Below are 16,898 nucleotides of genomic sequence, written 5' to 3' on the forward strand. Positions count from 1 at the left end.
AAAAGACTGGTGGGGGTGGAAGTCACTTCTCCAGCGCCAAAGAGGGGCCCCCGTAGCTCTCAGGGTGATACCACCTCCAGGGAGCATTTAGAAATGTTACAAAAACTAGAGGGCACAGTTGGCACTTACAGGCCACAGTGCCAGGGATGCTAAATGCACAACAGTCCCTCTCTGAGAACCATCCAGAGTCCGGCACCGTGGAGCAGCATCCGAGGGGACGGCTGAGCCGGAGCCAGCCAAGCCCACTGCTGGAGCTGGGCCAAGTTGGGGCCCATGGCATGGGGCCTGAGCCTCCTCTCTCATCTCAGCCCTCAAACTGGGGGCCCCAAAGGTGGCGTTGCAGCTGTCTCAAAGGTCAAAAATCCAACAGCCGCAGGAGCCAGCAGGTCATAGAAAAGAACTGACCCGCCTGGGTATGAGGCTGGGAGGGGTGACGACTGTGGCAACAGGTAAGTTCATTCCTGCCTTAAAGGCATTCAGATTCTGATCACTATTATTGTTAGAAAATCGCTGCCTGCCAACCATGGCCCTCACAGGAAGGACCGAGGGATACTTGGTCCACCAGTTCCTCGCCTCGGAGTCTCTGCCCCAGCCACCCCCTCCTCCCAGGCCCCAGCCTCCTGCAGCAGCCCCTCAACTACACTTCTGTCCTTCCAGATCTCTCCATGGCTTCCCCCTCCGGTCTCTCTGGCTCGGACCCTGGCGCCTGTGCCTGCGAGCATTCCAGCCTCTCGGATAGAGATAGCCTCCCAATCCACTTAGATTAAGGACTTGTCAACTCCGAATGAACTTAAGTCCTTCCTGTGTCTGTGTACACTTGAGCTTCCCAGGGCGGCTAGCTTCAGGCTTCCTCCCACAGTCATGCGCAGAGGCTTCCTTCTCTTGGCACGAAACTGCCCCCCACCCTGCCCATTATGCTTAGTAGGGGACTGGGAGTCCCATCTTCCTTGATCTGTGACTGATCCTCTGCAACAGCCCTGCCCGCTGCCTCCTCTGTGAGTTCAAAGACACAACCCAGGCAGCTACCGGCTCCCCCCATTGCCACCCCCGTGGCCTCCTGAGGAATCATTTCCGGCCCTGCCACCCCCTTCTCCCTTCCTCTCCCTCCGCAGTCTTTGAGAGAGAAGGCCACCCTCTCCGAAGGAGCCCCTTAAAGACGGATTCCTCCACCACTACCTCCCACCACCATTCCTCCACAGAGATGCTCTCTAAGCAGCAAAGGTCCCTGGGAGTGAGACAGGGATTGTTCGAGGAGGCCCAAGAACTAGCAGGCCCTTGGAGCTTTTGAGGGGTCCTGGGGAGCCCAGGAAGATGCCGACCCGACCCCTTGTTCCTTGCCCTAGCACAGGGCGCTGCCAACTTCTGGCTGGGTGACCTTGGACAAGTCATTTCACTTCTCTAACAGTCTCCCTTTTTCTCACCTGTCGATCAGGGGTGACAGCGCCTATCTCAGAGGTTGTGTGGACACCTGAGATGATGAAGGTGAAGCCCCGAGCTGGGGGCTAGGCACGCAGTAAGCACTCTGTAGATGGTAAAGTCGTCATCATCACACTCAGATGCCAGCAGAGCCCGTGCACAGTTTGTGTGCTGAACAACTAAAGGGAGCATCATTCACCCAGATTATGACATGAGGGGCCCTCCAGAGCTTTACCACATGGCTGCCCTGTATTTGAGAAGTGAGATGAATTAACCTACATTTAATAAATATATCAAATTAATACATGCATGCAATACGTATGCAAACAGGCATACATCACATTCCTCCACATCCAAAATCTAAACAGAAGTGCACCCCAGCTACACCCAGGCCTGGCTGCTCCCTCCTCATGCCCACCAAGTCTGGTCTCTGCTCATTCCACCCCTCACCATTTTACCAGCCCCTTCTGACTCGATCCCAGTTCAGCTTCAGCTGCCTCCGTGCCCAGCCTAATCCCCTGGGAGGCCATTCCCACTATGTCCTTGCTATCTCCCAAAGGTCTGTAACCCCACTTTCTGCTCTTCTCTTCTGGTCCTCAGGGCGGGTAGCTTCCTCTGTTCATAGCACTGGGTGGCGAAGGGCACTAAGCCACGCTCGCTACCTGCATCCTGCTCTCATGCTGGGTGACCTCAGTTGAAGCCACGTGGCAGTCTAGATTTCATCTCTTGATGACTAACTGCCATTCTCCACAGCTGCTGCCCTGGTTTTCTCCAGGGGCCTCTCCACAGCCTCCAATTTTACTGCAAAGACGGGGCAACATCAGAGGAACAGCCCCAGTCCAATTTCTCCCGTCCCTCAGGATACCTCCGCAGCTTCGTCTCCTGGTGTCTGGGAAGGTGGGGTCTAAAATGTGCTAGAAATCTTGCCATTTGCAACACCAGTGACGGACTTTGAGGGCATTACGCTAAGTGAAACAAGTCAGACAGAGAAAGACAAATACTATATGATCTCACTTACACATAGAACATTTTTAAAAACACTGAACTCATAGACATGGAGGACAGATTGGTGGTTGCTTGAGTTGGGGGGAGATGGGAAAAATGGGCCAAGGGGGTCAAAAGGTACAAACTTCCATTTATAAGATAAATAAGTCCTGGGGATGTAATGTACAGCAGAGTGACTGTAGTTAATAATCCATATTGAGGGGCCAGCCTCGTGGCCGAGTGGTTGGGTTCATGCACTCCGCATTGACGGCCCAGAAAAAAAAACTTTTTTGAATATACTATATTGTATATTTGAAAATTGCCAGAAGTGTGGATTTTAAAAGTTCTCACCACAAGAAAAAACATTTTGTAATTATGTATAGCGATGGATAACTAAACTTATTGTGGTGATCATTTCACAATACATACAAATATCGAATCATTATGTTGTACACCTAAAGCTAATATAATGTTATACATCAACTATATCTCAATTTAGAAAATCCATAAAACATGCTAGAAATACCGTGGAATATCATGCAACAGTTAAAAGCAATGGCCTAGATACCACACAGCAACAGCTCTAAGAGCCTGAAAACAGCTGACTGGAAAATAATAAAGCACAATGAATGCAATAGCTTTTTTTTTTTACATTTAAAAAAATGGTGTTTTTTAATAGACTATAAAATTTACCATCTGAACCATTCTTTTTTTTTAAGGTTGGCACCTGAGCTAACAACTGTTGCCAATCTTCTTTTTTTTTTTTTTCTGCTTCTTCTCCCCAAATCCCCCCAGTACATAGTTGCATATTCTAGTTGTAGGTCCTTCTAGTTGTGCCATGTGGGATGCCACTCAGCATGGCCTAATGAGTGGTGCCAGGATCCGAACTGGTGAAACCCTGGGCCACGGAAGCAGAGTGTGCATACAACCAGGCAGCCACGGGGCCAGCCCTTAACCATTCTTAAGTGTACAGTTCATTGGCATTAAGTATATTCACACTGTTGTACAACCATCACCACCACTATTATGAATAATGCTGCTGTGAACACTTGTATGCAAGTTTTTGTATAAATGTGTGTTTTCAGTTCTCTTAGTAGATTCTTATACATATTTCTAGAATTTCTCTATGCAAGTACAGATATCTATTCTTACTTCTCCACCCTCTTTGCACAAAAGGTAGCATATTATACACATTCGGTCTGCACTCTCCTTTTTTCACTTAAAAATATGTGTATCTTGGGAAGATTACAGATAAGCAAGGAGAAGAGGCTATAATGAGCCATGTGGTGACAGATTAGATTTGGAGATTTCAATATGAATTCACATTTAGCTTAATGTAGATACAGATGATTATATAAAATATATTGGTAGATCTATGTATATATAAGGGTTAGTATAGACACATGCCTTTCCTCCCTCTGTCAGCTGAGAGGACCCAAAAGCAAGAACATTCCAGTAGCAACCAGCAAACCTAATACCCAATACTTGGCTTCTAATACCATTCTCCAATTGCTAGACCCAGGGCTCTTTGGAGAAAAGGCTGATTCTAGGACCAGGGCGGGAAATATACAAGGTGAGCCTGGAGCATCTTGTAATGCCAGAAAGTAAAGAAATGCTCAAAAAAATAGCAAAAACAAAAAACACATTAAGGAGAGTAGGTCAAAGGTGAAGCATAATTTTCCACCCCTTAAGTGTGGGCTGCGCATAGTGACTTTCTTCCAGAGAAGATGTATGGAATGGGGGAGAAAAGAGTAACTTTATGTAGAGAAACACGATAAACATTACTTCAGGCAGGTGATCAAGATCAACATCAACAGTAAGGAGTCACTTTGATAGAACATATCCTTGACACGACATGATAAGAAGGGCATTTCACTTCTGTGGTTTCCTTCCCCCAAAACCCAAAACACCAGTCTAATGGTAAGAAAACCATCAGACAAATCCCATTAGAGGAACATTTTACAAGACGCCTGACTAGCACTCCCCGAACCTGTCAAAGTCATCAGAAACAAGGAAAGTCTGAGAAACTGTCACAGCCAAGAGGAACTAGGGATCCTGGCATAGGAAAGGGATATTAGGTAAAAACTAAGGAAATCTGAATAAAGTATGGGTTTTAGTTAACACTAACTTGTCAATACTGGTTCCTTAATTGTAACAAATATACTGTACTGAGGTAAGATGTTAAGTATAGGGGAAATTGGGTGTGGGGTATACAGAAGTTCTCCGTACTATCTTCACAATTTTTCCATAAATATAAAACTATTCTAAAATAAATAATTTGTTTTAAAAAGTAATTAAAATATATACCTTGGAGATATTCTTCTATTAGTGTATAGAGAGCTTCCGTATGACTTTTTATAGCTGCATGGTATTCCACTATCGTGGTCTCATTTATTTATCAGTCCTTATGATGGATTGTTTCCAGTCTTTTGCTATTATAAACAATGCTACAATTAATAACTCTATACATACGTCATTTTATACAGTGCAAATATTTCTCTAGGATAAATTTATAAAAGTAGGATATTGAGCTAAAGAGTTCATACATCAGTAATTCAGATAAATATTAAATTCCCCTCCATAAAGGAAGAACCAATTTATACTTCCACTAGCCGTGTATGAGCAGCCTTATCAACGGGGTGTATGGTCAGACTTTTGCACATTGCTCATCCGATAGATGAAAAACGGTTTCTCAGTGTTCTTGTAATTTGCATTCCTCTTATTGCGGTTGAAGCTGAGCAAATATTTGTGTTTTGCTTGCATCTTGTTTTCTGTGAGCTGGCCTCTTTATATTCTTTGCCCATTTTTATACTGCACTGTTGTGTTTTCCTTATAAAATTCTGGGAACTATTTATATTTTAGGAAGATTTGACCCTGGTCTTCACAGGGGCTGCAAATACTTCCCTTTGTTGGGCGTTTGTGGTTCCACGAGGTTTTTAATGCCTGCTGCATGGACTCTGCCCCTTTGCTCCAGCAGAACTGCTTTCCTCAGGCCATCTGTCTCCTCAGAGCCACATCTGAAAGTCCCCTAGTTCCTCATTCTTCCCGGTGTTGTATGACCTCTTGGTGACATTTCACTCTATACTGAAAACTCCTCTTGTGTGTAAATAACATTTACTGTGTCTCTTGTCTGGCTCCAGGGGTTACATATTCTCATTAGAACATAGAAAACACAGAAAAACACACAGAACAAAACAAAACTCGCCTTTTATTCCACCTCCCAGGGTAACCACTTCCTGTTTATGGATGCTTATGTGTGTTTGTATGGGTGTATGCTTATTTATTTACAAAATCAATTTCTTAAATTTACCCAGTCCTTTCGGGAGTCTATAACTGCACTTTCCTACCTCTTGGATTTCTCTTTGTGCTTATTCTGTCCCCAAAAGCAAGAGAACTTGCTGACGTGGGTTGGAACTTTTCCCTCCTGCCCATCCCCACAACAGCTGCATTCTCTCTCCTGGACCCCCATTCACATTTCTCCTGCCTGCCCCACTTTCAAGCGTCAGGGCTGCCCACACTCCTGCCAGCAACGGCAAACTCTAGGTCTCATTGGATCTTCAGAACCACCTTGTTAGGAACCTTGGCTCATCAACCCGTCCCTGCAAAAGATCCTGGCTTTCCTCCTTTTCTTAGTGACACCAGTCAAGAGGAATGTCCAAAGACTCGCCCAAGCATTGTTTCTAGCCCACAGCTTACACGCACCAAACATCCCTGAACTGAGCCCTGTTTTTTGGCCTCTCGTCTTTGCTCACGCTCTTGCTCACCGGGACTCTATCCCCCTCCCTGCGGCAGGTCTCCCCATGACTGTTTGTCACATTCTGCCCATCCTCTGCCCCCGCCCCGTGCACCCTCCACCTCTTCCTTTTCCTCCTGAGTCCCTCTCTGAAGCTCCCCCTCCTCCCTGGTCACTCCTTCAGGCCTCAGCTCAGGAGCTCCATCCTCCAGGAGGCCTTTTCTGAGAAGTTCCACATGCATGCACCCGAGGCCCCACACTGGCCAGGTGCCCTGGACTCCCATAGTGCCAAGACTTCTCCCGGCAGAGCATTTATCTCTCTGGATTGTAATTTCCTGTTTACTCCTCTGTGTCCCCTACTGACTATACACTGGGGCAAGGACTGTCTTTTTCATTGACGTATTTCAAGTGCCTGCATGAAGGAACACTAAATAAATTTGTTGACTAAGGAAACGAATGGCTCTTCCAGCCAATGTGACCGCTCCCCACTTGGAAGCTCTCCATCCAGGATGCCCAAGGTGGTCCTGCTGGAATTGGAACCCTCCTGAGTCTGATATGCAAACTCCTCAACTTCAACCGTCTTCCTACCACCCTCTTCTGTCACTGAGGTCCTCTCTGAACCTCCGTTTATTTATTTGTCTAGAGAAGAGAACACTCAGGAGACAAGTATAAGGACCAAATGAACCATATACTTTGTAAATGCAGTGTGATGAATGAATATGAGATGTGGGTATATTATAAAAAAGAATGCCACCCTTCACTGAGCATGTTTTCCATACCAGGCACTGTTCTGACATCTAACCGGTATTAATGTCTTTCATCCGAACAAATCAGCTCTAGTTCATAGAAAAGTAAACTAAGGCACAGAGTAAACGACTTATTTGTCTAAATTTTTGCACTGGTAGTAGAGGAGCTGGCACTTGAACCTGGGCCCACAGCTCCAGAGCCATTTGCTTAACCACCACCCCATACTGCCTCTCTGTTCCACAATACTATTAGTATTATCTGGTTGAAAGCTGTGCTTTTTGATTGGTTGCCCTCTTCAATTAATTAATCAATTGGGTTGTGTGACCCAATCACACAATCACTCTCTCCAGGCATGATTCTGACTCTAATGATAATTCTTTACATAGATTTTTGTGTAGATAATCACTTATCTATCCCAAGAATGGAGACATGTTCAAAATGTAGCTCTTTAAAAAGGACCATGTCCACACTTTCTGTTCTCTGACATTTGCATTATCAGATGCAAATAGAAAACATATCTCTCAGTTGAATTAAACACAGAGAAGCTTAATGGCATCTGCTTTGTCATAATTGACACGGGTTTGCCTTCAGTGGTATTGACAGATGTGCAGTCCCCAAACCCACCATTCCAGGTCCCCTAAGCACTCTTAGGATGAAGTTTCCAGTCCCTTCCTTCATATTTTCAGAATTCCCTCACCAAGGGAGATAGGGGCCGGGGAGGGGAGGAAGAGGCCAGCCTGGTGGGGGTCTCCACTTGGATTCACAAGGGACAGGAGAAGAGAGATGAGGACAGGTTTGTGGGCACTCGTAATCCTTCTGGACTGCCATGGAGGTGGTGTGGCAAGGTCACCCCCACGTAGGCGGGTCCCCTCGGCCTCCCTCCTTTGCCTGTCCTGGTTCCACTGCCTGGATGTCAGCCTTATCCCAGGCAGAAAGCACCAACTCCTGCCTCCAGGACCAGAGAAGGGAGGGAGGCCGGAAGGGGCCAGCTCCGCACACCCAAGGAGAGACTGAGGACAGAATGGAGGATGCCCCCCAGGGGACAGCCGGGCACAAAAGGCCTGCCTCCCGCATCACGCTCCCTAACTGCCTTTGCTCCTCAGGGGCCAGAAACTTGTGGGAGGCAGGGAGGCAAAGAGAAGGGAAAAGATGGAAGAGAGGGAGAGAGCTCCAGAGAAAAAGAGTAAGAGGTTAGGGAGATCAGCACATGTTCCACTATTAAATGAATGATATACAGAATAATAATGAAATACAGAGGATAGCAAATAATATACAACAGTATTAAATACTTCCATGTATTCACCACAAAGACTAAACGGTGTTAACATTTTGCCATATTTCCTTCAGCTTTCCTCATTTTTTAAAAGGGATAATACATTGCAGACACAGCTATAATCTGCCCCCCACCTCCAACTGTGGACCGTCATTTCATCTGTCCCTTCTCCCTTAGAAGGAACCGTTCTCCTGAAGTCCTGTCTGTCTTTCCCATCTGTGTTTCCGCTTTTACTAAACGGGTATGTATCCACGAAAATATATACTGTTGCTCCTGTGTCAAGTTTTTACATAAATGGTATAATCTGGCTCATATCCCTTTGCCACTTGGTTTTATCTTTCTCAGCATCATGTTTTTGATACTTATCCATGTCGACACTTGAGGGTGAGTGCGTTAATTTTATCTGCTGCATAGTATTCCATCTGATGACTCAGTTTACTTTTCTGTTCTCCTGTTGCAGGACACCTCTTTCCAGTTTTTTTGTTATTACAAGAAACGTGAACGGACATCCTTGTACATGTCTCCCTGGGCGCATCTATGAGAATTTCTCTGGAGTCACATCTAGAAGCAGAATTACTGGGTTCCAGGGAAATCTGGGTTTCCAGCTTTACCAGATTTTGCTAATTGTCGTCTAAAATGACTGTGCCAGTGAGCTTTCCGTCCAGCGTGCCATGAATTTCTACTTCTCAGGGTTGCAAAATTTTTCCAAACATAATTTGCACTTCCTTTTTGCTGGTGTGGATAAGCAACTGTTTATATAGGCCTATCATGGGCCTATCATGTTTCCTCTTCAGGAAATGACCTGCTCACGTCCTTTGTTAATTTTCCTATTGTTTTCTGTTTTTTTTTTTCCTTGCTGATTATGAAAGTACTTTATGATTGCTATAAATCTTTCTTTTTTTCACTTTGTTTGTAATGTTTCATTAATTGGAAGTTTTTAAATTATTATCAAAGCTGAGTGATTGATACACGCGGGCTCTTTAAACTATTATCTCTACTTTTGTGTGGTTTTGAAAATGACCATAACAAGAAGTTTGTAAAAACCTATAAAACAAATAATTCTCTATTATCCCAAATTCCTTAAGATCAGCTCCAAATTTGATAGTTTTACTCTCCACATTCAGGGCTCTAATGCCACTGGAATTTACTGTCGTAGTTGGTGTGCCAGAGGATCTAATCTTGTTTTTCCCTCATGGATGGCCAGCTGTCCCCGCCCCATTCCTGACCCGTATGTCCCTTCTCCTCTGACCAGAAATTCCCCCTTTGCCCCATAGATTCTTGGCTTTGTGTCAAGCTCTCTATTCTATTCCTTAGTCACCTGTCTATTTTTGCATCTTGCCGCACTGTTTCAATTTCCGAGTTAGCAGATTGGCGTCTGTAGAGCCAGGTTGGAACTCCTTCTTCTTTTTCTTCTTTTCTTCTTCTCGGACCTTTGTCCTTCCATATAAATTTTATGATCAGTTTACTCAATTCCAGAAAGGAGAAAAAATGACACTGTTGGGTTAACTGTAATCGCACGGAATTTACAGACTCGTTTGAGGGAGAGATAACATCTTTACAACATGATCTCTTCCCGTCCGTTATCTTGGCACGTCCATTTGCTTATTTAGGTCTTTTTGGGTCCCTATGTAAACATTTTGTTTGTTTTCTCGTTAGGGTCTCGCTCAGTCTTTGTTAGTTTCCCTCCGGGGCCTGTGGTTTTTGTGGGTCTCCCTCCGCACAGCAGATATGCCAGGCACGTCCTTCCTTACCCCCTACTCCAGCCCCTTGGTCCAGGCCCCTCCCTCCCACTGTCCAGGGAGCAGCTGTCCTGCCCCAGCAGCTGACTGTTCCTGCGAGGCTTTGCCAGAGCGGGTAGGGCTCCCACCTCCCACCTCGGGTCCTGTCAGCTGAGTCTGGGGAGAGTGACAGTTGTTTGAGCGAAGACAATGGGCTGCATTCTGGACGGGCCCCTCTCTGGGCCTCCTGCTCCCCAGCCAGAGCAACTGTTTTTATAGATAGGGTAGGGCCCCACCTGTCAGCCCTAGATACTCTTTCAGGCCACATCCAACTCCCTGATCCATTTTCTTCACGTCTTATGAGCAGATCTGTGTGTGTCCTACTGCCCAACTGCCTGTCGGTGGGTCTGCCATTGCCTGGAATTGGTGGGCAGGGGAATGGTGGACAAGGGTAAGGGACCGTCCCTCCCTCATGCATCACCTCTTACCCCGGAGGAGCTGCAGGTCACAAAGTCTTCTCTCATTTGTGACCACACTCAGGTCTCAGATCTTCACAGGACGGACGGTGCCAGGGCTACTGTCGCAGGTAGAGAGGTGCTGTGATGGGTGACAGGGCTGAACTCCCAATTCCTGGCTAATATCCTGCCCTTCGCCACCGACGCTTCCTACACCTAGCTGGCCTCCGCACCTGCTCTTCAACGCCTGCTCCCCTCAGCACTCCCTGCCCTTGATGAGGCCTCCCTGTCTCTTTTCAGGCCTCTTTGGATGGGGGTCAGCACTGCCCTCATCCTCCCACAGCCAGGAAGCACTCCAGGCCACGCTGACCCCCCAGAAGGGACAACAGGACAGTGAAACAACACAGAGCCAGGGGCCGGGGCCTCAAGGGAACCCAGGCCTCCCTCCATCGACTCTTCAAGCACTCACTGAGCCCAGCCTCCACCCTCAGGGGCTGCTCATGAGCATCAGGGTGCCCCGTAGCAGATCTCCAAGGAACAGACAATGGGGCTGGCTCCAGATATAAGGTGTACCGGGGAGGAAAACCCAAAAAGACGGAGGAAAACAAACTCCTGTTTATTGGACAACTTCTAGGGGCCAACCTCGGGACCTAGTCTTCGCCCATCTCTTGATCCTGTCAGAGGTGGGTATTACGAGAATTCCCATTTCAGGGAAGATGGCCGCCACACAGCACAACTCCAGAGGGGTCATTCCCACCCCAAGTTGTACAATGTACAGTCTGCTCAGGCATCCAGAGAGGCCCTGAGAGGGCGTCCCAGAGCCCGCATGTGAATCCAGATCTGAGTGACCAGTGCACTTCCCGTCCCTGTGCAGGTCAGTGGCCATCCTGGAGAGTGCTTTGGACACCGGGATGGGGACAAGCAGAAAGGCGTGGGAGGAACAGGATACCCCGTGCGCCCAGGTCTTGAGAAAACCCATCAGCTCTATTAAAATTCTCGCCACCCCACCCTCGGTTTACCCAGCTGCGTGTCTGTCACTCCACTGACTCTTGGGGTGTCTCTCCTGTTCACCACTGTGTCCTTGGCACCTTGCACAGGCCTGGCACACAGGGAGCACTCGAGGCTTGTTGTTGATGTAAGTGGCCCAATTAACCAATGCGTATATATGGGGGCGGTAGGGGCCCCCAGGATGCTTCTAGATGGCTCAGAGGATCTGGGGAGAAGACCAGGGAGGACGAGGCCAGGGGTCAGGGGTCACTTACTGCCAAGCCCACAGGCCTCAACTTCACAAGCTGGCATCCAGACACTTTTTGTTTTTAATTGACTTTGAGGAACAGGAGGCTTGGCCAATTTCCTCAAAGTGGCCTGGCCCTTTCCTGGCCAGGACAGAGTGAAAGGCAGAGGTCAGGGCAGAGTAGGCAGGGTCTGCCACACCAAGCTAAATCAGGAACTGCTCCATGGCAGCTCTGTTGCCAGAGAGGATGCTCATTTTTCCAGGAAAGGCTGAGGAAATCTTTAGCAGAGTCCTTGGCTTTCTGCCTTAGAGAAAATGTCTGGGGCAGGAGGGGAGGGTAGGAAGGAAGTGGAGAGAAGAGTTTATCCCAGGACAGGGTGGGGGACAGAGAGTAAACTAAGACTCCCACCAGCCCTGCACCCAGCTGCTGCCCCTCCCCAACCCCCTCAGAGATCCCCCATTGTTACCAGAGACAACATCCTGTTTCCTTTACCCACCTCACTGTCCAGACCCCTGGACGCTCTGTTCACAGGGTGCAGGGAGGGGCAAGAGTCCGGCCCGAGGCCCAGAGTCCAAAGATCTCACAGCTGGAAGATCCCACAGCTGTGGAAACTGAGTCTGGGACCCGAGGGGTGTGATTTACCCAAGATCCCGGCCACTGCAGATCTGGGCCAGCACGGCAGGGCCTCCAGGGTTCCCTGGAGATGACACATTTCGGAGGTTTCCAAATAGAACCATTAAGGCCTGACTTGCCCTCCCCTAAGTTCAGTGTGGTCAGTTCCTCCCTTCCAAGAGGCTCTCTCCAGCTGGTTGTGGCCCAAAGGGTTCTTACATACATCCTAGGAATGTGTTTGGATCCATGGAGCTCTGGGGCTCAACAGCACAGGCCCTGGGACAAGCGGGCCTCTGTGGATCCCAACACAGAACCTCTATTTGTTTATTTATTCTTATAGTAAATGTTTATTGCAAGTACTGGGGACACAGTAGACAAAACAGACACAACTCCCTACTCTCATGGAGTTTACATTCTAGCGGAGGAGGCAGATAATCATAAGATAAGGCAGTAAAATATATAGCATGTCAGACAATGATTTGCTGCGGAGACAAATAGAGCAGAGGAGGGGATGGAGAGGAACCAGCAGGAGATGGAGTGGAGAGAGTGTACTTTTAAATAGGATGGATGGGTAACATTTGGGCAAAGACTTGAAGGAGGTGAGAGATGAAGCCATGTGGATACCTGGAGAAAGAGCCCTGTAGGCAGGAGCAATAGTAGGTGCAAAGGCCCTGAGGCAGAAACATATCTGGCACAGTTAAGGAACAGCAAGGAGGCCAGTGTGCTGGAGCAGAGAGAGACGGGCAAGGACTAGAAGTTGAATTAGGACGTCAGGGGAGGTCAGACCACCTAAGGCCTTGTAGGTCACAATCAAAGCCTTTGGCTTTAACTTTGAGGGAGATGGGAGCCACTGGACAGTTTGAGCAGAAAAAGGACAGGATCCGATTCATGTTTTGTAAAGATCATTCTGGTCACTGTGTGGAAAAGAGAAACGAGAACACCAGTTAGGAAGCTACTATAATAATTCAGAAGAATACTCAGACAAAGGTAGTCATGGTGAGAAGTGGTGAGATTCTGAATATTTGAGAAGTAGAGCCACCAGGATTTACTAATGTGGGTAGTGAACTGTGACAGAAAGAGAGAAGTCAAGGATAACTTCCAAGATTTCCGCCAGAGTAAGTAGAACGATGCAGCTGCCAATTACAAAGACGAGAAAGCCTGAGGAAGGGACAGGTTTGGGAGGAAATCAAACCATTTATCTGTGTGATTCTGGGTAAGTTGCGTAACCACTCTGAACCTCAGTTTCTTCATCTGTACAATAGTTATAATAAACACTCCCCTGCAGTGGTGGTGAGAACTAAGTGAGATCATGAACTCACAGGCTTGGCAAACAGATACACTCAACACACATGCCATGCACAGTGCAGGGATGACGCGTGGCCATCCCATCTCCTCAGGAAGCCACTGGAAGGAGAGGAAGACGACACCTATAAATCTATATTCCAGCTCCTCTTCCCTGCTTCCTCCAGGTAGAAGTGGGACAGACCTTTTTGACGTTTAAGTTTTCTTTCTTCACGGTCTTTGACACTTCTGGAGATGGTGATGATGCTACTGGAGGCTGGTGGTGGGGTGGCGATAAAGATCTTAGTCCCATGCCTGTGAAGCTTACAAGACACTTACACGGCCATTATCTCATCTGAGTCCAGCAAGGCAGAAATTAAACCCATGTTATGAAGTAGGAGAATAAGGTATTTGAAAACAACACAAACCAAAACAAACCCAGACTGTCTCTACCTCACTATCACAAGGAACCTCATTTAATCTTTGGGGTAAAGAAAGTGGGTAAGAGGGTCCGGAAGCGGGTATCGCTCTTCCTGTCGTTGAGTGGGAGTGCTGCCCAGCTGTCCAGCTGGGCTCAGGTAGGAGACAGATGGTGACCCCACTCCTCTACCCCCAGGAGAAGGCCCACAAGTGCCTGCCCAGTCCTCGTTCCCCTGTCTCAGCCACTCCAGACATGTCTGGCAGGTCTGGGCTGCAGCCTTACAGCTTCTGAGGTTTGGGCCAGTAGGTCTCATACACTGTCCCATTCCAGTTACTCTTCCCAGTTCCTCCCAGTTACTGAGGTAACAGAAGAGGGGACTGGAGCCCAGAAGAGTCACCGTGGCTAAGATCACACCATTAGAAAGTGCAGTCTGGCTTCCAACTCCGAGGTCGGCCCCCAGCAGGAAGAATTCCTGCATTCCAATTCCTTCCACTTCTGCCAGCCCAGCTGCCCCCTCCCCTCCATCTACCAGGTGGCAGAACACAGCTGTCTTTTCGTGGCTCCCTGGGCCCAGCAAGCTGTCCTGGGTGGGACTGAGCTGAGTGGGGCAGTCCTGTGCAGCATCCAGTGAGGCTGTGCTCCCGCAGGCAAATGCAGCCAGAGATCGGCTCTGAGCAGCAGTTCTGACCGGTGAGAGCTGCTGCTGATGGACGGATGGACGGATGGACGGATGGATGGATGGATGGATCGGTGGGAGTGGGGGACGGGGAGGGTAGGGAGTGTGGGAGTAGGGGATGGGGAGGGTAAAAAGTGTAGGTCAGGGTGATCAAGGGCCCTCAAAAGAAAACTTAGAATTGCCTGGGGAAGAACTTCAGCTGGATTGGGGGAGAGGGGCTGGGGAATGCCAGGTGACTGAGGGTCACCAGGGAACAGCAGGAGCCCCTGGAAGCTGGTGTCAGCAAGCTTTACTGTGGCTTTGGCTCTGTTTCTCCTTAGCTATGGGGAGAAACCTCCTTCCCCAGCTGCCCTGCCATGAGAAAGGGCTTCAGGACAGCAAAACCGGACCCGCAAATTAAGGTCTGGGGAGCGTGAGGGTGTAAACCGAAGGGAGGGAAATCCTGTCCACCCCCTGTCTTTGCCAGGTGAGGAGGGAGTGGCAAAGGCAAGCCTAGAGTCTGCACTGCCTTCAAGGCCAGCCGGCCATGCCCGTTCCGCTGCTCCCACTGCTGCTGCGGACGCTGCTGTCCCGCCTGCTGCTGCCCGCTGCCCGCCTGGCCCGCCAGCACCTCCTGCCCCTGCTGCGCCACCTGGCTCGCCGCCTGGCCTCCCAGGACATGCGAGAGGCTTTGCTGAGCTGTCTGTTGTTCATCTTCAGCCAGAGACACCCGCCGGATGCTGGGGAGGCCTCCAGAGTAGCCCACTCTGAGAGGAGGGAGAGGCTAGCCCCCCAAAAATGAGGCCACAAGTCCTGGGAGAAGCTGTATTCATTGAACCGCTTTCTTTTGGAGTGAGACAGTCCTGGCACTGTCACTGGCCACAGCCTGCCCAGTGGGGGACTGAGCATGAGGGGTCAGACCAGGACATGCCTCCCCACTCCCAGCGGAAATGACTGGAAGGATGCCCTGCATCGAGCGGGAAACCCATCACTACCCCTCCCTCCCCCTGCATTCCTCCCAAGACCCTTCCTAACCACCTCTGGCCTGAGCCCAGAGAGGAACTCACTCGCCCCTACCCCCAGCACTCGGGGATGCAGGGTCCCGTGATAGACAACGCTTATGCCAAGGACAACTGAAAATTGAGCTGAATTGAGAGAAGAGATTTCAACCTGTCTTCCAGACTCAGTACCTCAAAATAAGACCTTGGTTCCCTAGGGAGCCAGTCCCATTCCCTAAAGCCCAGCATGTAGCAGGTGTTCAATAAATACTTGTTGATTCGAATTCTTGGGGCACCTTGGAGGGTCTTGTCACCTCTACTCCTACACGGCAAGACAATCTCACCTAGCCACCAGTGGGGTGGAGAAACAACTCAAGGCTTTCTTTTGCTACCTATCCCATTGCCCCTCAATCCTTATCTCCCTTCAGTCGGTATGTCACACTGTGACCCAGGGGTCTTGGGTCTGACTTGGAGAAGGTTGGGCTGGCCAGCTCAAGCTAAGGAAGAAAACGTCCTCAGCCAGCTGGAGACCCTTCTCAGCTAACGGCGGTGGGGAGAGGGAGAGTTGTTTGCTAAGGGGCCTGTGGGCAGCCACCCAGGGGAGTGGGGCACAAACGCATGTCCCTGAGGGGCACGCTGCCCCTGAAGGGGGGCGGGGGGAATGACCTGAGGCATTCACCTCATCATTTTCCCCTTCCCAAAGGGAGGGCCCTCAGGGGTCAAGCAAGAGTAGTCAGATGCATTTGCATTGCGCCCTGGCCTCCGGATAATTTGCTTACTGTTCCCATGCAACAGTCCTCCTGCTCCGGCCCACCCCAGCGAGTCTTGGGCTCTAGGTGCCGAGGGCGTAGTGAGGACACAGGACCCTATCCTGTCCCCAAACTCGTCAGAAGCTTGGCCCGAGGTAACCGCTAAGACCAGAGCTGTGCACCCCCACCCCAGCCCTGCTGGGCTTTCCGTCAGACCCCCGACCCTCCACCCCTCGGCACCATCTGCTTCCCCATGGAGTCCTCAAAAGCCAGCGCACGTGCTCACCCCTCCCGGGAAGGCGACCCGGGGTAGGGGTTGGGGGGCGGAGTGAAAGCTGTTCAAGCCCCGGCTCTCCTAACCGCATTCCCCTCCAGGGTCTCGAGCGCCCATTTTTGTGCTTGCTCCCGACCTCCCTCCTGCCGGCCTCCCTTCCGTCCCCCTCCCGCGCAGCTCCGCGGCGGCTCCGTCCCGCCCTGGCAGTCCCTCTCCCACCCCGGGGCAGAGCTGGCTCAGACCCGGCGCGGGCTGCGATTTCTCGCCACGGCCGCGGCCCCAGCCCCCCGGGTAGGAGGCCAGGAGAGGACCAGGGACCCGCCGGCCAGAGAATTTCCGTCCCCTCT

The 16,898-nt window shown here is 49.6% G+C and overlaps 1 protein-coding gene and 1 long non-coding RNA gene across 2 annotated transcripts; both read left to right on the plus strand.

Moving 5' to 3' along the window:
* Window positions 1-12: 12 nt before the first annotated feature.
* On the plus strand, window positions 13-9,057 carry LOC139077510 (uncharacterized). Its single transcript, XR_011530106.1, has 4 exons — window positions 13-449; window positions 1,433-1,676; window positions 2,170-2,313; window positions 8,614-9,057. It is a non-coding gene; the product is annotated as an uncharacterized lncRNA (long non-coding RNA).
* Window positions 9,058-14,433: 5,376 nt separating this feature from the next.
* On the plus strand, window positions 14,434-15,812 carry MYMX (myomixer, myoblast fusion factor). The gene is made up of 2 exons (XM_070584723.1): window positions 14,434-14,565; window positions 15,018-15,812. The coding sequence occupies exon 2, from the start codon at window positions 15,078-15,080 to the stop codon at window positions 15,330-15,332; it is 255 nt and encodes an 84-aa protein (XP_070440824.1). The 5' UTR covers window positions 14,434-14,565; window positions 15,018-15,077; the 3' UTR covers window positions 15,333-15,812.
* The last annotated feature ends 1,086 nt before the right edge of the window (window positions 15,813-16,898 follow it).

The sequence above is a fragment of the Equus przewalskii genome, chromosome 19 (genome assembly GCF_037783145.1).
Source record: "Equus przewalskii isolate Varuska chromosome 19, EquPr2, whole genome shotgun sequence".
Lineage (NCBI taxonomy): Eukaryota > Metazoa > Chordata > Mammalia > Perissodactyla > Equidae > Equus > Equus przewalskii.

Excerpts from the sequence above, each read along its gene's own strand:
- MYMX (XM_070584723.1), top strand. The coding sequence starts at position 15,078 with ATGCCCGTTCCGCTGCTCCCACTGCTGCTGCGGACGCTGCTGTCCCGC.